Source organism: Geotrypetes seraphini, chromosome 5 (assembly GCF_902459505.1).
Source record: "Geotrypetes seraphini chromosome 5, aGeoSer1.1, whole genome shotgun sequence".
NCBI classification, from domain to species: Eukaryota; Metazoa; Chordata; class Amphibia; order Gymnophiona; family Dermophiidae; genus Geotrypetes; species Geotrypetes seraphini.
Genome location: NC_047088.1, coordinates 203,538,527 through 203,565,509, shown reverse-complemented (window position 1 = coordinate 203,565,509; position 26,983 = coordinate 203,538,527). Strand labels below are relative to the sequence as shown.

The 26,983-nt window shown below is 47.2% G+C and overlaps 1 protein-coding gene across 4 annotated transcripts in view; it reads right to left on the bottom strand.

The window, feature by feature from the left end:
- Nucleotides 1-26,983, bottom strand: part of SSB (small RNA binding exonuclease protection factor La) — a 103,930-nt gene that overhangs the window by 24,371 nt on the left and 52,576 nt on the right. For all 4 annotated transcript variants that reach the window (XM_033944160.1, XM_033944161.1, XM_033944162.1 and 1 more), the window contains exons 9-10: nucleotides 8,191-8,331; nucleotides 7,834-8,020 (exon numbers count right to left, since the gene is read on the bottom strand). In XM_033944160.1, coding sequence (XP_033800051.1) covers nucleotides 7,834-8,020; nucleotides 8,191-8,331 — 328 coding nt within the window. The remainder of the gene's footprint in view (nucleotides 1-7,833; nucleotides 8,021-8,190; nucleotides 8,332-26,983) is intronic.

The following is a 26,983-nucleotide window of genomic DNA, read 5'->3' as shown; positions in this document are numbered from 1 at the left end:
GACTGCAGGTTGGGATGTAGCAAGGACCCTTGACTCTGAGTAAGCAGAGAGGGAAAACCTGGTAGAACAGAGGCTCCCTAGTGTTGATTTGAAGCAGAAGGGAGTACCACGGTTGTCTGGGCTACCGAGGAGCTATCAGAATCATGGTGGCATGTTCTGTCTTGAGTTTGACAAGAGTCTTGAGAATCAGAGGGAATGGAGGAAAGGCATAGAGAAACTGACCCGTCCAATCCAGAAGGAAAGCATCCGCATCGCAACGCTGAGGAGAGTATGTTTGGGAGCAGAATTGAGGCAGCTTGTTGTTGAGGGGAGAGGCAAAGAGGTCTATTTGAAGAGTCCCCCAAAGAAACACTTGATATAGAGGTGAGGAATCGAGTGTCTATTCGTGTGGTTGCAGAAGATGACTCAATTTGTCCGCCAGGCAGTTTTGCTGACCTTGAATATATACTGCTCTGAGAAAGATGTTCTGATGGATTGCCCAATTCCAGAGCTTCAGAGCCTCTTGACAAAGGGAGTAAGATCCCGTACCTCCCTATTTGTTGACGTAATACATGGCGACTTGGTTGTCCGTCCGGACAAGGACTACTTTGTCATGAAGAAGGGGTTGAAAAGCTTTGAGAGCATTGAAAATCGCTCCGAGTTCCAACAGATTGATGTGACAAAGATAGTCTGCAGGAGACCAATGGCCTTGAGTGCGGAAGCTGTCTAGATGGGCTCCCCATACGTAGGTTGACGAGTTGGTTGTGAGGACCTTCTGATGAGGGAGATTGTGAAACAGCAAACCTCTGGAAAGATTGGAAGAGAGCGTCCACCAGTGGAGAGATTGTTTCAGCAAAGGAGTGACCATAAGTTGTTGAGAAATCGGGTCGGTAGCTTGTTGCCATTGGGAAGCCAGGGTCCACTGAGGTATACGAAGGTGAAGTCTGGCAAAAGGAGTCACGTGAACTGTAGAAGCCATGTGACCTAGTAAAATCATCATTTCTCGTAGAAACTGACGTGAGATGAGACACCCGATGGCAAAGGCGAATGAGGGCGGCAGGAATGCTCTGAGCTGTACCGTGTCCAGAATGGCCCCGATGAATTGGAGAGACTGAGACAGGTTCAGCTGGGATTTTGGAAAGTTGACTTCGAACCTCAGACTTTGGAGGAACATAAGTCTGTTGGGTCGCTGCAATAACCCCTTGTTGAGAGGGGGCTTTTATAAGCCAGTCATCCAGGTATGGAAAAACTTGAAGACCCTGGGTACGGAGGGCAGCAGCCACCACCATCAGTCACTTCATCAAGACTGGGGGATGAGGCAAGGTCAAAAGGAAGAACTCTATACTGCAGATTAAGGTTCCCCACCCTGAACCTGAGGAATTTGCGAGAGGCTGGATGAATGGGGATATAAGTGTAAGCCTCTCTGAGATCCAGAGAGCATAGCCAATCTCCCTGATTCATCAGGGAGTAAAGAGTTGATAAAGAAAGCATCCGAAACTTCTCTGACTAGAAATTTGTTGAGGGCTCTCAGGTCTAGAATGGGTCGCAAATCCTCGTCTTCTTGGGAACCAGAAGATAACGGGAGTAAAAACCCTTTTCCTGTTGATGTAAAGGGACTTCTTCGACAGCTTGAAGGCGCAGAAGAGCCTGAGCTTCCTGAAGAAGAAGGGGAAGTTGCAACGAATTTGAAGGACACTCTCTTGGAGGATGATCTGGAGGTACCTGAAGAAAGTGTAGAGAGTACCCTTCTCGAAGGATGATAAGAACCCAGAGATCTGAGGTGATCAGTTGCCACTGGGGATAAAAATGGTGAAGACGACCTTCGATGGGCAGAAGAGAATTCTGATGTAGGGAGATTGGCATGCTCAGACTGGGAACGTCAAAAAGACTGAGCTGGTTTAGTTGCAGCAGGTGGTTGAGCTTTCTGTTGCCGTTGTTGCTGTGGTGGCCTTTTAGGCAGAGGCCTGGAGAAAGCTGGCATCGATTTTTGAGGATAACGATGTGGTGGTTGTTTGTATGGCCGAGCAGGAGGAGTCTTAGGCTTCGGCCGAATCAACGAAGTAAATGAGCGCTCATGTTCAGAAAGGCGCTTCGTAGCAGCTTCAATGGATTCATCAAACAGTTCATTTCTCTGGCAAGGCAAGTTGGCTAGGCGGTCCTGCAAATTGGGATCCATATCAACAATGCGGAGCCAGGCTAGGCAACGCATGGCTACTGCAAAGGCAGAGACCCTGGAAGAGAGCTCAAAGGCATCGTATGTGGCTTGTAGCATAAAGAGGAGAAGTTGAGACAGAGTTGTGATAATCTGCTTGAATTCTGGAAGACACTGCTTCTCAAGAGCCGGGTAGAATTTAGGCATCAATTTGAGGAAGTAGTTGAAATAAGTAGTGAAAGTGTAGTTAAAATTTAGAATTCGGTTAGCCATCATGGAATTTTGATACAACCCACGGCCAAACTTGTCCATAGTATGGCCCTCCCTGCCTGGAAGGACCCCTGCATAGATCTTTGTTGGATGAGATTTCTTTAAAGAGGATTCCACAACTAAAGACTGGTGGGATAATTGAGATTTTTCAAAGCCCTTACAAGGTACTGTGTGATATTTGGATTCCAGCTTGGATGGAATAGCAGTAATGGAATAAGGAGTTTCCATATTTCTGATGAAAGTTTGCTTCAAAACTGGAAGTCATAGGAAGGCGCAAGGCTTCCTTTGGTGGGTAAGGCAACTCCATATCCGCCAAGTATTCAGGAGTGTATTTGGAATCAGAATGTAGGTCCAGCTGCAAAGCTTTCCCCATGTTAAAAACAAACCTGGCAAAAGAGGCAGACTTCAAGGTCGAGGCATCTTCCGGAGGATTGTGAGACCGAGGCACAGCAGAGTAGGAGGGAGAAGCCTCCCTGGAATACTGAGATAGAGGCTCCGAGTTCAAGCACAGAGTGATTGAGGAAGCTGCACTACCTGCGTGAGGAGTCAGAAAGTGTTTGCACTTCAAAACCCTCGATGGTGAAGTTCCCGGGGTTCGTGGAACAGATTGGGTCGAGGCAGCAGGAGAAGAATCCCTCAGAGACAGTCTCGATGGAGGAGTGTTCGACCTCGATAGACTTCGAGGAGAAGCAGTTGGTGTAATGGCTTTTCAAGACTTATGTTTAGATTTGGAAGAAGTCTCAGGAGCCCTAGAAGGCGAAGGTTTCTGTGGCAGAGATATCTCTTTAAGAAGCTTTGAAGCTAGATGACCCGAATGTCTCGAGCGATGCTTTGGTCAAGGCTGAGGAGACATTGTCCGAGGAGTAGGTGAAGAGTCACTAGATGAGAACCGGCGAGGCTTCCGAGGCTTGCCTCGAGGTGCTTCGACAGGAGTCCCAGACTGCTGCTCAGGCTGGCTCGAAGGAAGCAGGGTCGAGGATGAAGGAGTTGAGCCATGACCAAGGAAATCTGAGTGGTCAGAATGGCTTTTAACATGTCCTCGAACATAGGCACCGAGACAAAAGGATCAGGTCTCGAAGGTACAGCAGTGCGCTCCAATGCTTGGAGGCACGCTTAGCTGGAGGTCTCAAGGAGGCTGGTAGGACCGTAGATACGGCCTGGGATGCCTGAGATTCTGGGGGCTTCTTAGCAATGGTACCTGAAGGAGAGACAGGAGACTTTCCCATCGAGGTCTTCAGAGGTGCCGCCGAGGCCTTTGAGGCCGAAGGAGTCGAGGTCGAGGCCTTGGTGGAGGCAGAGGCTGGAGTCAAGGACTTAAGAGGTCGAGGCTGTCCCCGAAGCCGAGGTCGAGGCCTTCTCGGGTGGTTGGTCCATAGTGCCAAAAAGTTGAAGAAAATTGGCACAGCGTCGACGAAAGGCCCAAGGTTGAAGGGTAGCACAGCGCAGACAAGCATCGGGGCAATGTTCAGGATCCAAAAAGACCATACACCGACTATGGGGATCAGTGATGGAAATGGTCTTGTTGCACTGCCTACACCTTTTGAACCCGGTAAGAGGCCGGGACATAGAAAAAAAAATCCGACGTACCGAACGAGGTGAGCGGCCAGGCCTAGGCCCATAAGCCGCTGACCTGACTGAAAAGAAGAAAAAAGTCGAATAAAAGCTTTTTTTTTTTTTTAAAAGAAAGAATGGTAAAATGCGAGCACAGCGACTTAAATATAAAATAAAAAAGCCGCGGTGAGAGAAGGCAACGAAGGCTGCAGAGCTGAAAAGAAGAGGACTTCTCGGCGCCGCAAAAAATGATGAACTGAGCTCCCTCACAGGAGATGCACACCCTAACTCGGGCGGGAAGGCACTCACGCAAGCGCAGTGCAGCACTCGGAAGCTCTTATAAAGATCTTCAAGCAAGTCTGCTTCCGAGGCTGTCCGCTGCGGGGCTCTGTCGGTGACATCACCCACTGTTGAGAATATGCTGCCTGCTTGTCCTGGGATAATCTTTAATATGGAAGAGATGGTATTCCAAACCGTACCCCAATATACTGTGAGATGAGGAGATTGAAATATCATATGAGAGTACCCACTGATATCCCACAGGACCAGCATAAGTTAGAGACTTTATGTGAAAATGTACCAATCTTCTGTGGGATCCAGTGGGCCTGATGTAAAAATAAGTGTATCGACTGGAGGACTGGGGCCGAGCGAATTGACTTGAATACTCCGGTCCACACATCTTGCCAAAGCTCATCATCTGCAGAGATATATAATTCAGGATGCCAAGCACTCATCATTTGTGATATGGATGCAGACAGCTCTTGACGCAGCAAACTATACCATTTTGAGGCCACGCCTTTGAGCGGGGCAATAATAATACTTTGAAGGAGATCAGGTGTAGGCTATAATTTTTGCATGACTGGAAACACTGCACTAACACATTGTTTTAACTAGTGTCATCTAGATAATTGGTTATCTGGTAGACTATATTTGGTACATATTTCATCAAATGTCATCCAGCAGTTTTGATTAAGAAGATCTTGTAGAGTATAGATCTCACAATTTTGCCATATAGGCCTGTTCAGGGTAGAGTTTTGGATTTTGAAGGTGTCATTGTTCCATAAATAAATCAATGAGGAGTCCTTCGATTTAATTTTCTTTTTTTTTTTTTTCCAATATAATCAAGCACAAAACTTGTACAGAAAGGAAATTCAGCAAGAAATTGATTCAAATGAAAATATATATAAAAGAATATCAAATATAAGCATAAATTTCAACTCAAGTCCTCAATCAGATCCAAGAAGGGTAATAGGCGAATTAAAGTAATTATATTAAACCAAGCAATAACTAGTTGAGTGAGATTAAAGCACCCTTTCTTAAGCTAAGCACTTTCTTTCTCCAGAGATGCAGTTGGGAGAAAGGTTGTCAGTTGGGATGGCTCAAAGAAAACATATTTATGAGAATGATAATTACACATTTACATGGATGTCGCAGGTAAAAGGTCGCCCCCAGATATAACACCAGGTTTCCTTAACAAAAATTCTCGTCTCCTTCTCTGCGTATCCTTAGCCAAATCTGGGAACATCTGAATTTTACAACCTAAAAATTATTTTTGTTTGTTTTTAAAGAAAAGTCTCAGCAACCAGTTTTTATCTGGTGCGAGAGCTACTGTCAAAAGTAAAGTGGCTGGGGTCACTAATTCTTTATCAGATATTTCCAAGATATTAGATATGTTCATTAAATCAAATCCCGATTTCTGTTGTTATTGTTGGTCCTGGATCTTATTTGGAAGATAATAGACCTGCGTAAATGGTGGTAATGACTCTTCAGGAAGCTCCAATACTTCCGTCATATAGCGTTTCAACATTTCCCTCGGAGCTATCATAGAAACCCTAGGGAAATTTATCAGTCTGAGGTTATTATTAAGAGAAATGTTTTCCATTGCCTCCATCTTCCTTCTTAGATTAGTATTGTCTTTAATTAATGCCTCAGTAATTTGTTGGGAGACTTAATTCTTGATGAACATTCTGTACTGAAATGTTTGAGTCCTCAAGTCCAGTCTTTAGATTTTTAATCTCAATTTCATGGTCATTAAATTTCTTTTCTAATTGTTGTAATTGCGGGTTTATGGATCTTGCCAAATTGGCTACAAGATCCCACAGAGAATCTAATGTAACCTCTCGGGGCTTCTCAATTTGGAAAGGTTGTAAATCTGATTTGGTTAGCTCACCCTCTGGCAGCGTGTCTCCTACAGCAGTCTGTCGAGTTCTCTCATCTCCCACCGCTTCCTCCTCAGTCTCCTCGCTCAGACTCCTCTGCACCAGCAGGGAGTCCTGCAACACAGTCCCCCCGTTGTTCTCCTACCTCCGGAAGTACCTCCTCTCCCGGGGAACTGCTTGACTGAGGGCATGGGGGAGGTGCTCTTACTTCGGGGCTCAAAGATGTCTCCGGCCCCATGGAGAGCGACATAGATGCGCCTCCACCATGCGTCTCCTGCGGGGAACTCCCCGAAGCTGTCGGCGTGCTCTGCATTCTCATCATCTCCTCGATATTACCAAAGACGGCCGTTATGGAGCACTGCGAGGCTCCAGCAGCGCTGCGTCCCTCCTCTTCGGCATTGCAAGACAGGTAACAAAATTAGAAGTACGGAGAAATGTTTTTAAGGAGCTTCAGGGAGAGTGAAGCTCAAACAACTCCTCGTGCGGCCATCTTGAATCCTGCGATTTAATTTTCATAGCGATTTCGAATTGTTGAAAAACCATCTTGGTTGAACTAAGAATGCTATTCAGTTGTTTTGGAGGAAAGGATAGTGACACAGTGAGTGCGAGCGTATTGGGACCAAGTAAACTTTTTTCAAAATCAAGCCACAATGGGGGATTAGATATGGTTTTGAGAATCCATAAGGAGCCCTGCCGTATTATAAATGCCTGATGATATTTAAAGAAATCCGAGAAATTGATGCCCTCCTTTGACTCTTTGTTTTTAAGTTTATGCATTGCAATTCGTGGTTGTTTGTTCCACATAAATTTGCTCAAAGCTTGCTCAATATTATGGTATATTTTCTTATGTAGAAGATAGGGCAGCATGCTTAACACACAGTTAATTTTAGGTTGGATCATCATTTTGATTGTAGCAAGTCAACCCCACTAGGTGATTTTAAGTGGTGACCATCTATGTGTTAAGTCTTTTAACAAGGCTAATAGGTAATCACAAAACAGTAATTGTAATCACAAAACAGAAAATAAAATTATTTTTTCTATCTTTTGTTGTCTGGTCATTATTCAAAATCATGTTGTGGTCTCAGGCTCTGGTTGTCTTCTGATAACTCACTTGCCAGGGCCTCTTTCTTTCTTCTTTTCTTCTGTTTCCCTTCCCTCCCCCGGAGGTCTGGCATCTTTCCTGTTGGCCTGAGATTTAGCCCTCTGTTCCTTCCTTCCATTCCAGTCTCACATTAAAGCAGCCTGCAGAAGATCACCGGTCAGTGGTAGCGATCCTAGCAGGCTGCCGTCAGCCTCCGCAGCACATTCCCTCTGCCTTGTCCCGCCCCCTCCTCTGATGTACGGGACTATGGCAGAGGGAACGTGCTGCTGAAGCTACTGCAGCCTGCTAGGATTGCTACAGCTGACACGCCCCTCCTCTGATGTACGGGACTACGGCAGAGGGAACGTACTGCTGATGCTACTGCAGCCTGCTAGGATTGCTACAGCCGACCAGCGATCCTCTGCAGGCTGCTTTAATGTGAGACTGGGAAGGGGGGAAATGTCTGCCGGTGGGCCAGTTTAAGAGCAAATTTGTAATTGTGTGGCAGGCCAAAGGCCAGAGTTTGACATGTCTGTACTACAGCCAAAAGTTTGTCTCAGTTTCCACCTGAGCTATTACCCATCAGTGAACTTTGCCGGTCTGGAGAGAGGCAAAAGAATAAATTATTACTAGGAAGTTACCTTTCCCCTTCCGTTTGTTAAATGATTCTTGTTGATCTTCTAGAATTTTTTTCAAAGCTTCTTTTTCTGTATCTTCTTTCAGCAGCTCCCAGGTTACATCTTTATTTCGTAATTGCAGGTTTCCACTGTTTGCTGCTTTGGCTTTTTCTAGTGCATCATGTGCTTTGTCTTTAAACAGAATAATTCCCTGGATAAATAACATATATTCCAAATGTCAATTGGTGCTTATATGGTTCTAATCATCATTTACATCATCTAAACAAGTTTAAAAACTGCAGTCCTTCTGGATGGTGCAGTCACTTAATCCCAGCATGGCCTCTGTCAAGAAGAGGAGTTACCATATTAAAGGATTCTCACCTCCTTTGCACCTCTGATGAAGTCTATCCATTTAATATCACCATGCTCTGCAAAAACTGCATGAATATCTTCTCTAGACGTCTGATCCTCTAGGTCTCCAGAGAATTTCAGCAAACACCCTGTCTTCTCTTCCAGAGATTTCTGGGTATTTAAAACACAAACACATAACCAGCGTATTCAGTGTCCTGCAGTAATTGTGAAATTTTTTCATATTAAAATGTGTATTTTTATTTTAATTTACAAAATGTTAATTTCTGACCTTTACCAGATTAGCACAAAACCGAGTTCTTTTTAGATCTGTAATTTATCAACTTGCTTGGACTCGAACACGAGTTGATGTCACCTAACTAATTTCTGACATGTCCCTTAGTGTTCTTTGGAGGAAAGGAGATTAATGATCAATCTTGCAAAGAGGAAGGTGACCTCAAAGGGAAATAAAGGATCTAACAAAAAAGGCTAGGGAAAGTATGGAGAAATAAAGGGAGGAAGATAATGGGGAGAATCTGCTCACACCTCCCTAGACAAAAATCCCTTCTTCTGTATGTCTTTTGATCACAGCTACACACCTTCTGATCCCCTTATTACCCTTCCTCAGACTCCTTTCAATCTCTTCAACTGCCAGTATTCTAATTTCCATACTATATATATATATATATATATATATATATTGTGATAAGCAGACTATGCCTGCTAGGAGTGTCCCTAGTGCAGGTCCCAGTGCTAATCCAGACCCTGCCCATAATCTGCCTTATACACCATTTTCTGTCTCTCAGACTTAATTTCCTTCTGGGGCCTGTAGAGGGAGTAAGAGAGCAGCAGTGGTAGGTTCCCATCCCCCTCGGTGTCCTAAAGTGAATCACCGGAAATCCTTTCCACCTGAGGGTTGTGAGCTGGGCTGCAAGCTGCTATCCCTGAAGACTAGGCTCCTAGAAAATCAGAGGAGAGAGGAACAGCAGCAGGAGAGGTCACAGTGCTCAGGGCTGGGAGCTCCTGATAGCAGCCAAGCTCCTGAGGCTATGGAGTTTTCAGAGGCTGGAGAAGAAGTACCAGTCTGAGTGAGGAACCGCTTGCCATGGAGTTGGAACTAAGCCCTGAGGCTAGTGCTGTGCTGACTCCTGAAAATGCTCCTATGGAGGTTTGCAAGTATCTGAATGTTTGCTGGAGTTTATTGCAAGTTTGTTTTGCCTACCTTGTCTCAGGAACTGAATAATTCTCACTCATGCTAAAGAGTGAATTTTCTCTATGCTGAAGCTAAGCAAGGACTTTTATTTTGAAGTTTTGTTTTTCCTTTTTGAAAGCTTACATGTGCTTTCTCCTTGAGAAAAGAGTACTATGGTATGCCAGTGTTTTTCAACCGCTGTTCCGCGGCACACTAGTGTGCCGCAAGATGTTGCCTGGTGTGCCGTACGATCAGGGCCGCCATCAGGGCAGTACCACCAGTCCTGCATTCAGGGGCCCGGAGCTGACAGGGGGCCCAGGCTCCCCCAGGAACCTAGGCCACAGTCTAGGGAGAGGAGCGGTCCGTCCCACGTGGACAGGAGAGAGCTGGACGGGGGACCCGCGGAGTTCAATACATCTCGAACCGCGAGGCTCGTCTTCTGTTCCTGCCTGCCCTGCAGCTAACATATAGCCGATCGCAAGCGTTCCCCGATGTCAGCGCTGATGTCGGAGGGAGGGCTTAAGCAAAGCCTGCCCTCCGACGTCAGTGCTGACGTCGGAGAATACTTCCGTTCGGCTATTTGTGCGCGGCAGGGCAGGCAGGAAGCAGAAGACAAGCCTCGCGGCTTGAGCTTCGTTTTGCTGAGAAAGTTGCAAAGATGGACTGGGAGGCAAACACGGAACACAAAAGGGGGAGGGAGTGCGTTTTGGACACAAGGCATAAACTTGGGAGAGAGGAAGGGAGGGAAAGAGATGCTGAGGTGGGGGAGGGAATGGGTTTTTGGACACAGAAGGCATGGACTTGGGAGAGAGGAAGGGAGGGAAAGAGATGCTGAGGTGGGGGAGGGAATGCGTTTTTGGACACAGAAGAAATGGACTTGGGAGAGAGGAAGGGAGGGAAAGAGATGCTGAGGTGGGGGAGGGAATGAGTGTTTGGACACAGAAAGCATGGACTTTGGAGAGAGGAAGGGAGGGAAAGAGATGGTTGTGTATACGGGGAATAGAAGAAAGGAGAATTTTTGGTCATAGGGAGGGAGTGAGGTACACCACCCCGGGTTTACGTCCCAAGGGGGTGCACAGCTGGCCACCCTCCAGTGTTGTCCCTAGGCCGGCAAACTGCGGCTCTTTAGCCACTTGAGTGCCACCGCCACCATCGGGAACAGGCCGGCGCCAAGTTCTCCCTGCTTTTCCCTGTGGGGCCGGCCAACTCTCGCCACTCGCGTCAATTCTGACGTCGGAGAGGACGTTCTGGGCCAGCCAATCGCTGCCTGGCTAGCCTAGAACGTCCTCTCCGACGTTAGAATTACATTACATTACATTAGTGATTTCTATTCCGCTTGTGCCTTGCGGTTCTAAGCGGATTACAAGTTAGAAGACTGGACATTTCCAGTAGCATTGCAGTACATATAATCAAGGATGCGTTAAGTTACAATTGTTGTTCTGGACTTTTCCAGGATAAATTGGTAGTAGATAGTAGATAGTGATAGGTTGTTTAGACGAATAGAGATAATATTGTCCGGATTCTGCTGTTTAGACGAATAGAGATAATACTGTCCGGATTCGGGTGTTGCTGGTGGTGGTGTTAGGGTAGTCATGAGAGCATTTTCTAATACTTTTGTGAGGTTATGATAATGGGAAGTGTTTTTTGAAGAGATGAGTTTTGATTTCTTTTCGGAATGCTTTAATGTCTATTGATTTGGTCAGTAGATTGGTGATGGTAGTATCGATCTTTGCTGCCTGTGTCGCTAAAAGGCTGTCATATAGTTTCTTTCATCGTGTTCCTTTGAGAGGGGGGTGAGTGAATAGGCTCTGAGTTCTCCTTAATCTGTGTGAGAGGTTACGGTGTAGTCTGTTGTTTAGGTAGCTGGGTGCTGTTCCATGTATTACTTTGTATAGTAGACAGTAGAATTTGAACTGGGATCTTGCTTTTATTGGTAGCCAGTGTGAGTCTAGGTATGCTTTGGTGATGTGGTCATATTTGCCTAGTGAGTAGATGATTCTGAGGGCTGTGTTCTGAACTGTCTGTAATTGTTTTATCATGTAATTTGGGCATGATAGGTATAGGCTGTTACAGTAATCTACAATACTCAGTACTAGGGATTGTACTAATATCTTGTATTGATCTTTGTTGAAGAATTTTCTTATTTTTCTTAGGTTACGTATTGTGAAGAATGCTCTTTGGATGATTTTGTGGATTTGAGACTGCATTGTGCAGTTTCTGTCTAGTAGAATTCCCAGGATCTTGAGTGTGCTTTGCATTGGGTACTTGATTGTATTTACTTCTAGTTCTGTGAGAGATGGTTTTTTTTCCCTTTCCAGTAGTAGGAATTTAGTTTTTTCCGAGTTCAGTTTTAGTTTATGACTTGACATCCATTTTTCTACCGTTTCCATTATCATTTTCAGGTGGTTTGTGGATAAGGGGTCTTGAATATTAAAGGGGAGGAGGATAGTTATATCATCTGCGTAGCTGAATGATACTGTGTTTAGGGCGTCTAGGGTTATGCCTAGGGATGCTATGAAGAGGTTAAATAATATGGGTGACAATGGTGATCCTTGTGGTACTCCACATGGGTTTGACCATGGTTCGGATATGTGCTCTTTTGATTTGACTTTGTATGTTCGTGTTTTGAGGAAGCTTTGGAACCATTTGTGAACATTACCTGAGATTCCTATTGCGTCTAATATCTGGAGTAGTGTGTGATGGTCAACTAGGTCGAATGCCGCAGAAAGATCGAGTTGAATGAGAAGCAGCTTGTTTCCTTTGCTGAGGTGTTGTCGGGCAATGTCTAATAGTGATACCAGTAGAGTTTCTGTGCTATGGTTGGATCTGAATCCAGATTGTGATGGATGTAGTATGTGATGGTCTTCAAGGTAGTTGGAGAGGTGTTGTGCGACAAGGCCTTCTGTTATTTTAATGTATAGAGGGATTGAAGCGATTGGTCTATAGTTTGCAGGATTATCTATAGGACCTTTGGGATCTTTTAGGATAGGTGTAATTATGATTTCTCCTAATTCCGGTGGGAAATGACCTTCACTTAGTGTTGTTTGAAGCCATAGTGTGAGGCTAGCTTTAAATTTGGTGGAAGCTGTTGCTAGTAAGTATGAGGGACAGTTGTTCAAGTCACATGAGGATTTGCTGTATTTTTTGTAAAGCCTGTTCAAGTCTGACCATTGTATCTTTGGGAAGTTTGTCCATATCCTGTCTGCTGGTATTGCTTCATCTGTTTTGGGATTGATTCGTATTTCTTCTATGTTGATTCTTGAATTGTTGAATGTGGATCTGGTTGTGATGATTTTGTGTTTGAAGTGATCCGCTAATTGGGTGGCTGTGGGAGTTTGGTTTCCTTGGGTGGCGAGAAATGGTTTGGTATCGGTGAGATTTCTTAAGATGTCAAAAAGTATTCTTGTGTCTGGTTTTTCGGTGCTGATGAGTTTGGAGTAGTAGTTTTTTCGTTTTTCCTTCAGTTTGGTATTGTATTGTTTGATTAGGATTTTCCATTCATCTTTGATGTGGTTGTGTTTTTGTTTTTTCCATGACCTTTCTAATTGTCTGCATTTTCTTTTTAGTTGTAGAAGTTCGTCGTCGAACCATTTATTAGATGGTCTGTCTATTTTGTTTTTGTTTTTTATTGGAGCAAGTTCGTTTAGTGTAGATTCACTGAGGGTCCGCCAGCTGTTTATGAATTCTTTGGGGTTGTTGGGGTCGATTTCGGGGTCGACTGTGTTCCAGAATGTGTGAGGTTCGATTTTCGGTCTGAATTTGATGAGTGTTTTCTTTGGGATGGGTTTGTTGTTATTTTGAGCCCAATTGATGGTGAATGAATATTTGAAATGGTCTGACCATAGAGTAGGGTGCCAGGACCCGTTTGAGATGTAGATGTTTTGTGTGTTTTGATTTGGAGATGAGTAAGCTGCTATATCAAGTTGATGACCTTTTTCGTGTGTGGGTTCTGGGTTGAGAATTTGATAGGATAAAGTGTTGAGGTATGAGAGTATATCTGTTGTTTGTTTGGATGATTGATCTTCTAAGTGGAGATTTAAGTCTCCGAGGATCAAGTTATGTGTTGACGACGGGTGGCGAGAGTTGGTCGGCCCCGTGGGGAAGAGAAGCAGGGAGAACTTGGCGCCGGTCTGTTCCCGATGGCGGCGGTGGCACTCAAGTGAATTACTTTATATATAGTCAATATAGGCACAGAGTTAAATTTTTTAACATTTTCTAATGGTGGTGTGCCTCGTGATTTTTTTCATGAAACAAGTGTGCCTTTGCCTAAAAAAGGTTGAAAAACACTGGGTATGCTAAGGCAGTGGGGTTTGCCCCGTGTTACGTGGTGGGATAGTGGGCCTAATTTCTGGCAATTAAAGATCACACGGAGCACACTGTCTTTCCAGCATTCAGTTGCTGAAGAAGCCAGTATTACTGCGCTGACTTGGGAGTTTTGTTTTTGGCTGAAAAGTTTTTCTTTCTTTTGTAATGGACTCTAACTGGACTATAATTTGAAAGAAAACTTACCTCTGAGGAAGAGAGATTTTTTTTATTGATTAATCCTGACAAATAAGTTGGGGTTTTTTCGTTTTGAAGATTAAAAGCCTTGATTTCATTGAAGCTGTGCCTATGACTTTTGAGGGTGTTCCTTAACGCTAAAATTATCAACTCCTTGTGCGGCCCGTGGCGGCTCACAAGAATCTACTTGTACCGGTGACCCCAGACACCTTGCCGGCTACAAACGTGGTATCAGTTTTGGGATTTATTTTTACTGCCTACATGCGAGACTGTGATAAGGGACAGTAAAACCAAGTACAAAAGTTTGAAATAGGACAGTGTTTGATGCTGTGGTTTTTTTTGTTGTTTCAATTTTTGAGCTCTTTTTGGATGGACTATTCTATGAAGAGCGAAGCAGCAAGTTAAAGACCTCTGAGAACTCTGGAGGAGATTGTGGCTGCTGAGACCTGTGGGAGTGGAACCAGAAGCGGAACCGAGGGAGCCCAGCTGTGTACCTGAAGGCCGTGCCTGTTATCAACCCAAACGCTCAGACTCGTCAGTCTGTCTGGTAAGGGTACCTTGGGGACAGCTGATTGAGGATTCTGGGTTGGTAGCGTGGGCGGGAGCTGGGATTAGCTCTCTCTCGAGTGTGTGAAAAAAACAAAACAAAAAAACCCCGCACTTGGGTTTCCTTGTCTGTATTTGCTTCACAGGTAGCACCATGGATCTACAGCAGCTGTTTACCTTGTTGGCGTCGGAACGTCAAAAGCAGACTGAAGATTTGAAAGTGCTTCAGAGTAACCAAGATCTCTGGCTTGTGAGCCAAGCGGAGGCTGGTCGGAGACATGAGGAGCTGGTGAATGCCATGGGCGAACAGACCAGGACATTTACTCAATTCCTGCAAGGAACTATGTCTAGTGGTGCAGGAATATTGCCAATGACTGGAGTGCCGGTAGGACCAAACCTTCTTAACTCCATGCAGCTGTGTAAGATGGGACCTACCGATGTACCTGATGATTTCCTAATTGCCTTTGAAAGGATGGCAGTAGCGGCCGGCTGGCCGGAGCAACAATGGGCCATGAGGCTAATATCATGCCTTGCTGGAGCAGCACTGGTGGCTCACAAGAATCTACTTGTACCTGTGACCACAGACACCTTGCCTGGAGCTTGCCGGCTACAATATATATATATAAAACAAAGCACTGGTGCTCACCTGTGTCAGGTGTTTTCCAATGACAGCAGGACTGATCAAACACACATTGCACATCACCAATACAGAGCAGGACTCCCAGAGCTCAATAGCTTCAAGCATGTGCAACCCTTCCCTCATGCAGAAATAGCCTCAGCTTGCATTAAAGCTTAAGCATTAAGGTAACCCTAGGAATCAGAAGACAATTGCCTAGCTGCACTAAATGCTCTGATCATATACCAATGGTCGCTAAATTAGTTTGACTGGTTTAGCAACCAACCAAATTTGCCAATCTGATGTTCAAAATGGCTCACCATGTGTTTTTTCCATGCGTTCGTACATACTCCGACTCTGGCATGCAAACCACCTCATTACTATAGAAATTAGGTCATTAGTATTAAAACAAGCCATCCAATTGATGACCTAATATTGCAAATCCATAGTCGGATTGTCAAGACCGACCCGAAAAGCACAGTTACTTACCGTAACAGGTGTTATCCAGGGACAGCAGGCAGATATTCTTAACGTATGGGTGACGTCACTGACGAAGCCCCGGTACGGACCTTTTTAACTAGAAAGTTCTAGTTGGCCGCACCGCGCATGCGCGAGTGCCTTCCCGCCCGACGGAGGAGTGCGTGGTCCCCAGTTAAGATAAGCCAGCTAAGAAGCCAACCCGGGGAGGAGGGTGGGACGTAAGAATATCTGCCTGCTGTCCCTGGATAACACCTGTTACGGTAAGTAACTGTGCTTTATCCCAGGACAAGCAGGCAGCATATTCTTAACGTATGGGTGACCTCCAAGCTAACAGAGAGGGAGGAGGGATGGTTGGCCATTAGGAAAATAAATTTTGTAACACAGATTGGCCGAAGTGTCCATCCCGTCTGGAGAAGGCATCCAGATAGTAGTGAGTAGTGAACGTGTGAACTGAAGACCAAGTGGCAGCCTTGCAGATTTCCTCGATGGGCGTGGAGCGGAGGAAAGCCACAGAAGCAGCCATAGCTCTGACCCTGTGGGCCGTGACAGCACCTTCCAGAGAGAGACCGGCCCGAGCATAACAGAACGCAATGCAGGCAGCAAGCCAGTTGGAAAGCGTCCGTTTAGAGACAGGACGACTTAGACGGTTAGGATCGAAGGTCAGAAAGAGCTGAGGAGACGAGCGGTGAGCCCTGGTACGGTCAAGGTAGTATGCAAGGGCACGCTTACAATCCAGCGTGTGTAACGCCTGTTCCCCAGGATGGGAATGGGGCTTAGGGAAGAAGACAGGCAATACAATGGACTGGTTGAGGTGGAAGTCCGAGACCACCTTAGGCAGAAATTTAGGATGGGTACGCAGAACCACCTTGTCATGGTGAAAAACAGTGAAAGGTGGGTCGGCAACCAGTGCATGCAGCTCACTAACCTTCCTGGCAGAGGTGATGGCAATGAGGAAAAGCGCCTTCCACGTAAGAAATTTGAGTGAAGTTGTGGCAATAAGCTCAAACGGAGGTTTCATGAGGGCTGACAGAACCACATTCAGGTCCTAGACGACTGGAGGAGGCTTCAGAGGTGGTTTGACATTGAAGAGGCCTCTCATGAACCGGGAAACCAGGGGATGAGCCGTAAGAGGTTTTCCGAGGATAGGCTCATGAAACGCAGTGATGGCACTGAGGTGGACTCTGATTGAGGTCGACTTGAGGCCAGCGTCTGAGAGAGAGAGCAAATAGTCCAGTACAGTTTCCACCGCCAATGAGGTGGGATCGTGATGATGAAGTAGACACCAAGAGGAGAACCGGGTCCACTTCTGATGGTAACATTGGAGGGTGGCCGGTTTCCTGGAAGCATCCAAAATACGACGGACAGGCTGAGACAGATTCTCTGGAGAGGTCAGCCCGAGAGAAACCAAGCTGTCAGGTGGAGCGAGGACAGATTGGGATGTAGTAGAGACTGATGCTGCTGTGTAAGTAGAGTAGGAAACACAGGAAGAGGAATGGGCTCCCTGGAGCTGAGCTGAAGCAGGAGGGAGAACTAGTGTTGGCGAGGCCACCGAGGAGCGATGAGAATCATGGTGGCTCCGTCCCTGCGGAGTTTGGACAACGTCCGCAACATCAGAGGTAGTGGAGGAAAGGCATATAGGAACCGATCCGTCCAGTCGAGCAGGAATGCATCCGGGGCTAGACGATGAGGGGAGAAGAGTCTGGAACAGAACTGGGGCAGCTGATGGTTGTGAGGAGCTGCAAAGAGGTCCACCTGCGGAGTGCCCCAGCAAGCAAAGATGGAGCGGAGCGTGGGAGGATCCAGGGTCCACTTGTGAGGTTGAAGGATGCGGCTGAGATTGTCGGCCAGGGAATTCTGTTCGCCTTGGATATAGACAGCCTTGAGAAAGAGACTGTGGGCCGTGGCCCAGGTCCAGATGCGGATGGCCTCCTGACAGAGGAGGGGAGATCCGGTGCCGCCTTGCTTGTTTATGTAGTACATGGCGACTTGGTTGTCTGTGCACAGGAGGAGGACCTGAGGGTAGAGAAGGTGCTGGAAGGCTTTGAGAGCATAGAACATGGCTCTGAGTTCCAGGAAATTGATGTGATGTTGACGCTCCTGAGGGGTCCAGAGTCCCTGGGTGCGAAGATCTCCCAGGTGGGCTCCCCACGCATAAGGGGAGGCATCTGTGGTTATGATCATGGAGTGAGGGGGTAGATGAAAGAGTAGACCCCTGGAAAGATTGGAGGAGTTCAACCACCATTGAAGAGATTGCCAAAGAGACGATGTCACAGAGATGGGATGAGAAAGAGGATCGGTGGTCTGTGACCATTGGTTGGCTAGAGTCCACTGAGGTGGAGTCGCACCATAAGAAGTACATGGACCGTCGAGGCCTTGTGGCCCAGGAGGATCATCATCTATCGAGCTGGAATGGAGTGGTGAAGGAGCACCTGACGGCAGAGGTGGAGCAGAGTTCGATGGCGGTCGGAGGGGAGAAATGCCCTCATTAGAGTGGTGTCGAGAACTGCTCCAATGAATTGAAGTCGCTGTGTGGGAAGCAGATGCGACTTGGGGTAGTTGATCTCGAAACCCAGGAGATGGAGGAAGGAGATAGTGTGATGAGTGGCTTGTAGCACAAGCGGAGACGTAGGTGCTTTCACCAGCCAATCGTCCAAGTAGGGGAACACCTGAAGGTCGTGAGACCTGAGGAAGGCCGCCACCACAATAAGGCACTTGGTGAAAACTCTGGGCGATGATGCGAGGCCAAAGGGTAGCACTTTGTACTGATAATGATGGTGCTGTATCTGAAACCGTAGATAGCGACGTGAAGTCGGATGGATTGGGATGTGAGTGTAGGCCTCCTTGAGGTCTAGGGAGCATAGCCAGTCGTGGTGGAAGAGAAGAGGGTAAAGCGTGGCCAGGGAGAGCATTCTGAACTTCTCTTTGACTAGACACTTGTTGAGGTCCCTGAGATCGAGGATGGGACGAAGGTCTCCTGTTTTTTTGGGAACCAGGAAGTAGCGGGAGTAGAATCCCTGACCCCTTTGGTCCGGAGGTACCTCTTCGATGGCATTGAGAAGAAGGAGGGATTGGACCTCCCTCAGGAGGAGGGGGGTTTGGGAGGAGTGAGAAGCAGACTCTACGGGAGGATGGTCTGGTGGAAGAGTCTGGAAGTTGAGAGAGTAGCCGTGGCGAATGATGTTGAGGACCCACTGGTCCGAAGTGATGACCTCCCAACGGCTGAGGAAAAGCTGAAGATGTCCTCCGATAGGTTGAGGGAGGGGTAGCGATGGTGGAAGACTGGCTATGCTCTGGAGACAAGAGTCAAAAGGGTTGAGACAGCTTTGATGAAGGAAGAGGCTTGGCAGGTTGAGTCTGTGGGCGAGCCTGAGTCTGATGTTGGTGGCGAGGACGGCGAGACTGTTGTTGAGGCGGGTTGAGAGGTCTGGCCGAGAACCTACGCTGGTAAGAAGACTGTTATCTGTAGGGATGAGCAGGTGGAGTCTTCTTTTTAGGTTTGATCAGAGTGTCCCACCTGGTCTCATGTGCTGAGAGCTTCTGGGTTGTTGAGTCCAGGGACTCTCCGAAGAGTTCATCGCCCAGACAAGGTGCGTTAGCCAGGCGGTCCTGGTGGTTAATGTCTAGGTCAGAGACTCTCAGCCATGCCAAACGGCGCATGGCCACCGCCATGGCAGATGCGCGAGAGGTCAGCTCAAATGAGTCGTAGATGGAGCGAACCATGAATTTCCCGAGTTGGAGGAGGCTGGAAATTTGTTGCTGGAAAAGAGGGACCTTACGTTCAGGAAGATATTTCTGTAAGGAGGAGAGCTGTTGCACCAGGTGCTTCATGTAGAAGGAGAAGTGGAAGGTGTAGTTGTTGGCTCTATTGGCTAGCATGGCATTTTGGAAAAGGCACTTACCAAATTTATCCATGGTTTTTCCCTCTCTGCCAGGAGGGGGTGGAGGCATATACACTGGAACCCTGAGATTTTTTCAAAGTAGATTCCACCAGGAGGGACTCGTGGGGCAATTGAGGTTTGTCAAACCCTGGGATTGGAATAACCCGGTACAAGCTATCCAATTTACGAGGGGCTCCGGGAACAGTGAGGGGAGTCTCCCAGTTCTTATAGAAAGTTTCCCGTAAGATGTCGTGGAAGGGCAACTTTAGAAACTCCTTGGGAGGTTGCTCAAAGTCTAGGGCATTGAGGAAAGCCTGAGACTTCTTAGAGTCGGACTCTAAGGGGATGGAAAGAGCTGCTGACATCTCCCTAAGGAATTTAGAGAAAGAGGATTGCTCTGGTTTTGAGACGGTGTCGGTCATGGAGGGTTCTTTGTCGGTTGACGAAGCGTCCTCTTCGGTACCGTGAGGTGAGTCTTCCCACAAGTCTGGGTCCCTAACGTCGGGGTGCGTACGTTTGGACATCGGTGTGGAGGGCTCGGCATGGCGGGTCTTTGAGAGAGATTTGCCTGAGCGCACCGAGGCGGTACCGGGTGAGGAAGACTGATGTCGTTCCTGGGACCGGACAGGGTCGGCAGCATCACGGGTATGCACTGTGGGTGTTTCTGCCAAAAGCACCGGCATGGAGGTATTAATCGGTACCGAAGGGGTCGACACCGATGGGACAGTGCGAGGCTCGGACCGGTCCTGTACCGGAAGGTGCGGTGCCAGCAACGCCGGCAACAGTTGTTGGAGCTGTTGTTGCAGCTGCTCCTGTAACTGTGTTTGGAGTATGGCTGCGATGCGGTCATCCAGGGGAGGCACCGGTACTGCTTTTTTCTTCTTCGGTACCATAGGTGCCGCTCTACGCTCCGTCGATGAGGAGGCCGATGATGAGGCACTCACCGAGATCGGAGCGGATCGCGGTGCCGGAAGGGCCGGTGTCGCAGCCGTGGCAGGAGGGCGCTCGAGGGAAGTGGAAGTTTTCTTAGCCAGCTTACCTGGGCCCAACGACCCCGAGGAAGGATCCGGTGGTGTCGACGTCGTCGGTGCCAACTTTTGGGGTGCCGTCGACGTCGCGGCAGGTTCCATGGCAGATCCGGTACCAAACAAAATATTTTGCTGGATCTGCCTATTTTTCAAAGTGCGCTTTTTAAGCGTAGCACAGCGGGTGCAGGTGTCAGCCCGATGCTCTGGACCCAAGCATTGCAGGCACCAATTGTGCGGGTCGGTGAGCGAGATCGGGCGTGCACACCGCTGGCACTTCTTAAAACCCGGTTGAGGGGGCATGAAGGGAAACACGGCCTCCGCAAAATCAAAGCCGGAGGCCTGTATGGTGACAACAGGCCCCGCCGGGGCCGGCTCGAAAAAATAAAGAAAACTCGATGAGTTTTTTTTTGAAAAGAAAAATAAAGTAATCCAAAGGAAAAAAGGAAGAAATTCGGAAAAAATACGCGAGCGGGAAGGCAAACTAAATAATTTCAACGGCCGTTGAAACACATGCGACTTCTTCGCTCCGCGGAAACGAAGAAACTGGGGACCACGCACTCCTCCGTCGGGCGGGAAGGCACTCGCGCATGCGCGGTGCGGCCAACTAGAACTTTCTAGTTAAAAAGGTCCGTACCGGGGCTCCGTCGGTGACGTCACCCATACGTTAAGAATATGCTGCCTGCTTGTCCTGGGATAAGCACAGTTACTTACCGTAACAATTGTTATCCAGGGACAGCAGGCATATATTCTCACACATGGGTGATGTCACCGACGGAGCCCCGCAGCGGACAGCCTCGAAAGCAAACTTGCTTGAAGATCTTTGAGCTTTCGAGTGCTGCACCGCGCATGTGCACGTGCCTTCCCGCCCGAACTAGGGGGCGCATCTCCTTTGAGGATCCTCAGTTCAGATACCTAGCTAAGAAGCCAACCAGGGGAGGTGAGAGGGTTGTGAGAATATCTGCCTGCTGTCCCTGGATAACAACTGTTACAGTAAATAACTGTGCTTTATCCCAGGACAAGCAGGCAGCATATTCTCACACATGGGTGACCTCCAAGCTAAGCAAAATGAGATGGAGGGAAAGTTGGCAATTTAAGAAAAAGATTTTGCAAAACAGATTGGCCAAAATGGCCATCCCTCCTGGATAAAGTATCCAGACAGTAATGAGAGGTGAAAGTATGAACCGAGGACCAAGTGGCAGCCTTGCAGATTTCCTCAATAGGAGTTGATCTGAGGAAAGCTACAGACGCCGCCATAGCTCGAATTTTGTGGCCCGTCACTCGACCCTGCAGAGGAAGACCAGCCTGAGCATAGCAAAAAGAGATGCAAGCAGCCATCCAGTTGGAGATGGTACGCTTTGAGATAGGACGTCCCAACTTATTCGGATCAAAGGAGATGAAAAGTTGAGGAGATGTTCTGTGAGGTTGAGGCATTGGAGGTAGAAAGCCAAGGCACGTTTGCAGTCCAAAGTATGAAGTGCCGCTTCTCCAGGATGAGAATGAAGCTTTGGAAAAAATAATGGCAGAACAATAGATTGATTGATGTGAAATTCTGAAACAACTTTAGGTAAAAATTTAGGATGAGTACGGAGGACCACCTTGTCATGGTGAAAAACTGTGAAAGGTGGGTCCGCCACCAAAGCTTGTAACTCACTGACTCTTCGAGCAGATGTGAGGGCAATCAGGAATACAGCTTTCCAAGTGAGATACTTGAGGTGAGCTTTGTCAAGTGGTTCACAAGGAGGCTTCATCAGTTGAGCCAAAACAACATTAAGATCCAAAACCACTGGAGGTGGTTTAAGAGGTGGATGAAGATTAAAAAGTCCTTTCATAAAACGGGAAACCACGGGATGTGCAGAGAGAGGTTTCCCATCAAGAGGCTGATGAAAAGCAGCAATAGCACTGAGATGGACTCGAATAGATGTAGATTGAAGTCCAGATTGTGACAAGAGAAGCAAATAGTCCAGAACAGATGCCAAGGAAGACGACATTGGCTGCAGCTGACATGTGGAACACAAAACAGAAAATCTAGTCCATTTCTGTCCGTAATACTGTCGAGTGGACGGCTTCCTGGAAGCAAGTAAAATATATTGAACAGACTGAGAAAATTGAGAAGAGTCTGTTATGTAGAAAGGTACCAAGCTGTCAAGAACATGACAGAGACTGTAGATTGGGATGAAGCAAGGACCCTTGACTCTGAGTGAGCAGAGAAGGAAAAACTGGCAGAAGTAGAGGCTCCCTAGTGCTGAGTTGAAGTAGAAGGAGTACCATGGTTGTCTGGGCCACTGAGGAGCTATCAGAATCATGGTGGCGTGCTCTGACTTTAGTTTGACTAGAGTCCTGAGAATCAGAGGAAATGGAGGAAAGGCATAAAGGAACTGAGCCCTCCAGTCTAGGAGAAACACATCCGCTTCGAGACGTTGAGGAGTGTAAATGCGGGAACAAAACTGAGGCAGTTTTAAGTTGAGGGGGGATGCAAAAAGATCTATCTGGGGGGGTCCCCCAGCAGGCAAATATTTGACGAAGTGTGGGAGAACTGAGTGTCCATTCGTGAGGCTGTAGAAGACGACTCAATTTATCCGCTAACAGTTGCGTTGACCTTGAATGTAGACAGCTCTGAGGGAGATGTTGTGAAGAATTGCCCAATGCCACAGCTTCAGAGCTTCCTGGCAGAGGGAGTGAGATCCTGTACCTCCCTATTTGTTGACATAATACATAGCCACTTGGTTGTCTGTCCAAACAAGAACCACCATGTCGTGGAGGAGATGCTGAAAAGCTTTGAGAGCATAGAAGATTGCTCTGAGTTCCAACAGATTGATATGACACTGACGGTCTGTGGAAGTCCATAGACCCTGAGTACGGAGACCGTCGACATGGGCTCCCCAGGCGTAGGCAGACAAATCGGTTAATGAGAACCTTCTGATGAGGGAGATGGTGGAACAGTAAACCTCTGGAAAGATTGGAAGAGAGCATCCACCAACGGAGAGACCTCCGCAACAAAGGAGTTATTGTAATTTGTTGAGATGGCGGGTCCGTGGCTTGATGCCATGGAGATGCCAGGGTCCACTGAGGAATGTGAAGGTGAAATCTGGCAAAAGGAGTCACATGAACTGCAGAAGCCATGTGACCGAGCAGAACCATCATTCGCCATGCAGAAATGGATGGAAGACGAGCGACCTGATGACAAAGTAGAATGAGGGTATCTTGACGTGGTTGTGGAAGGTATGCCCTCAGGTGGACAGTGTTCAGAGTTGCCCCAATGAACTGGAGAGATTGAGATGGGGTTAACTGAGACTTGGGAAAATTTATCTGGAACCCCAGGCTTTGGAGGAATATAATAGTCTGTTGGGTCGCTGCAATAACCCCTGGAGGAGAGGGGGTCTTGATAAGCCAGTCGTCCAGGTATGGAAATACATGAAGACCTTGGGTGCGAAGAGCTGCAGTGACCACCACCAGACATTTTGTAAAAACTCTGGGGGATGAGGCCAAGCCGAAAGGAAGAACTCTGTACTGTAGATGAAGATCCCCCACTTTGAATCTGAGGTACTTGCGAAAGGCTGGATGAATGGGGATACGAGTATAAGCCTCCTTGAGATCCAGCGAGCACGTCCAATCTCCCTGATCCATCAGGGAATACAAAGTCGGCAAAGAGAGCATCCGAAACTTCTCTTTGACTAGAAATTTGTTGAGAGCTCTGAGGTCCAGAATAGGTCGCAAATCCCCCGTCTTTTTCGGAACCAGAAAGTAGCAAGAATAGAACCCCAAGTTCCGCTGGGACAGAGGAATCTCCTCAACAGCTCAAAGGTGAAGAAGAGCCCGGGCCTCTTGAAGAAGGGGAAGTTGCGACTGATTGGAAGGACACTCTCTTGGAGGGTGATCTGGAGGTACCTGAAGTAAGCGAAGAGAGTATCCCTCTCGTAGGATGGTAAGAACCCAGATATCTGAGGTGATGAGCTCCCACTGGTGATAAAAAGTGAACAGGCGACCCCCTATAGGAAGAGGAGAATTCTGAAATAGGGAGATTGGAATGCTCAAGCTGAGAATGTCAAAAAGGCTGAGCTGGCTTGGTGGCAGCAGGGGTTTGTGACTTCTGTTGATGCTGCTGCTGCTGAGGACGGCGAGGTGGAGGCCTGGAAAAAGCAGGAGTCATTTTCTGAGGGTAACGACATGGAGTCTGTTTCTATGCCCTAGCTGGTGTAGTCTTGGGTTTAGGGCGAATTAGAGAAGCGAAAGAGCGTTCATGCTCTGAGAGACGCTTAGTGGCTGCTTCAATAGAGTCATCAAATAACTCATTCCCTTGACAAGGCAGATTTGCCATACGATCCTGGAGATTGGGATCCATGTCGACAATACGCAGCCATGCCAGTCGACGCATGGCTACAGCAAAGGCAGAGACTCGGGAAGACAATTCGAAAGCATCATATGAGGCTTGCAACATGAAGAGTCTCAACTGAGAAAGAGTCTTGAGGATTTGCTTGAACACAGAAAGGCGTGTCTTGGAAACATCAGGTTAAAAAGAAGGCAACAATTTGAGAAAATGGTTGAAATAATTGGTGAAAATGTAATTATAGTTAAGAATCCGATTTTCCATCATAGAATTTTGGTATAAACGGCGACCAAATTTGTCCATAGTACGACCCTCCCTGCCTGGAGGGACTACAGCATAGATCTTGGAAGGATGGGTTTTCTTCAAAGATGATTCCACCACCAAGGATTGATGAGAGTTGGGACTTCTCAAATCCTTTACAGGGAACAGTGCCATAACGGGATTCCAGCTTAGATGGAATAGCAGTGATGGAATAAGAAGTTTCCATGTTACGAATAAAAGTCTGTTTAAGAACTGGAGTCATAGGCAATCTCAAAGACTCGTTAGGTGGATGAGGGAGTTCCATGTCTGCCAAATATTCAGGAGTATATTTGGAGTCTGAATGTAGGTCCAATTTGAGAGCTTGTCCCATGTCAAACACAAACTTGGCAAAGGAAGTTGACTTGGAATCAGAGGTTTCATCTGGGGAAGGACTACGAGACTTTGGAATTGCCGAGTAGGAAGGAGAAGCCTCCCTAGAGTATTGAGAGACTGGTTCAGACTCAAGATGCATGGTAACAGAAGAAGCTGCACTGTGAGGTGGAGTCATGGAATGTTTTCGCTTCAGGCTCCGCGATGGAGATGCACCCGGAGTGCGAGGCACAGAATGAGTCGAAGCAGGAGGAGAAGAGTCAAGGTCAAGGCCTTAGAGACCGGAACACCCATCGACGTCGGAGTCGAGGCCTTCGGGACCGGGGCCGCAGCTGGGGTCGAATCCGAAGGTTGCTCCATATCACCAAAAAGTTGACGAAACTGGGCATACCTCAGACGAAAAGCTCGAGGTATGAGGGTGAAACAACGGTGACAATCTTCCAGTGAATGGACTGAACCCAAACACTGTAAACAACGACAGTGAGGATCGGTGACAGAAATCACACGAGTACACCGACAACAGCGCTTGAACCCGGTAAGAGGCCAGGACATAGAAAAAAAAATAAGTCCGTGTCGAACGAAGTGAGCAGTTGGGCCCAAGGCTCACCGACCGAACGAAAGGAGACGGAAGAAAATAAAAACAAATTATTATTATTTTTTTTTTAATAGAAAAGAAAAAGAAAAACACACACACAGCGACCGAACTTTTAATAAAGAAAAGAAACAGCCGCGGTGACTAGAAGGTAAGTTTCGCTGCAGAGCTGAAGAAAAACGTCTTCTTGGCTCCGCGGAAAATAACGAACTGAGGATCCTCACAGGTGACACCCCCCCTAGTTTAGGCGGAAAGGCACGTGCACATGCGCGATGCAGCACTCGAAAGCTCAAAGATCTTCAAGCAAGTTTGCTTTCAAGGCTGTCCGCTGCGGGGCTCCGTCGGTGACGTCACCCATGTGTGAGAATATGCTGCCTGCTTGTCCTGGGATAAAAAACACTTACCTCCAGAACAAAAATAGAGGCAGGAGGGGAAACACTCCCTCCTGCCACTGTGAACTCCCCCCCTGCCAGGACTCCCTCTCCCTGTACTTTAATAAAAATCAGCAGATGGACTGTCCACTCCCTCCTGCCACTGGATGCTCCCCCTGGCCCTCCGAACCCCCCACCTCCACTATCCCCGTACCTCTATGGGAAGTAGACTGCAGGAGGAATGCCCAGTCCCTCAAGCTTGCAGGCCCACCACTACAAAATGGTGAGCCTTCCCCTTCCTGGTGCATCTTGGGATGCACAGGGAGGGGCCTAAGGCCCCCCCTTTTTATTTTTTTAAAAGTTGTGCTTGTACAGAGGGAGCTGTGTTCCTTCTCAGTTGCACTATACATCCAGTAACTAAAAAAAGCAGATTATAAATGATAGTTAATTAAAATCTGAATATAGCATGCTTTGTGTAGTTTAATTTTGTGGTTACCATTATGTTTCATAGTTTATTTAAATTTTGACTAAACGCTTATCCAAAAGGTACAAAGCATTGCACAAAGTAATTAAAAATAGCTGGGAGACTAACATTTTTAAATTATTAGACCAATTAAACAAATATACTCATGAATTGAAAACAGTGGGGAAAAAAGGTAAGAACTACAA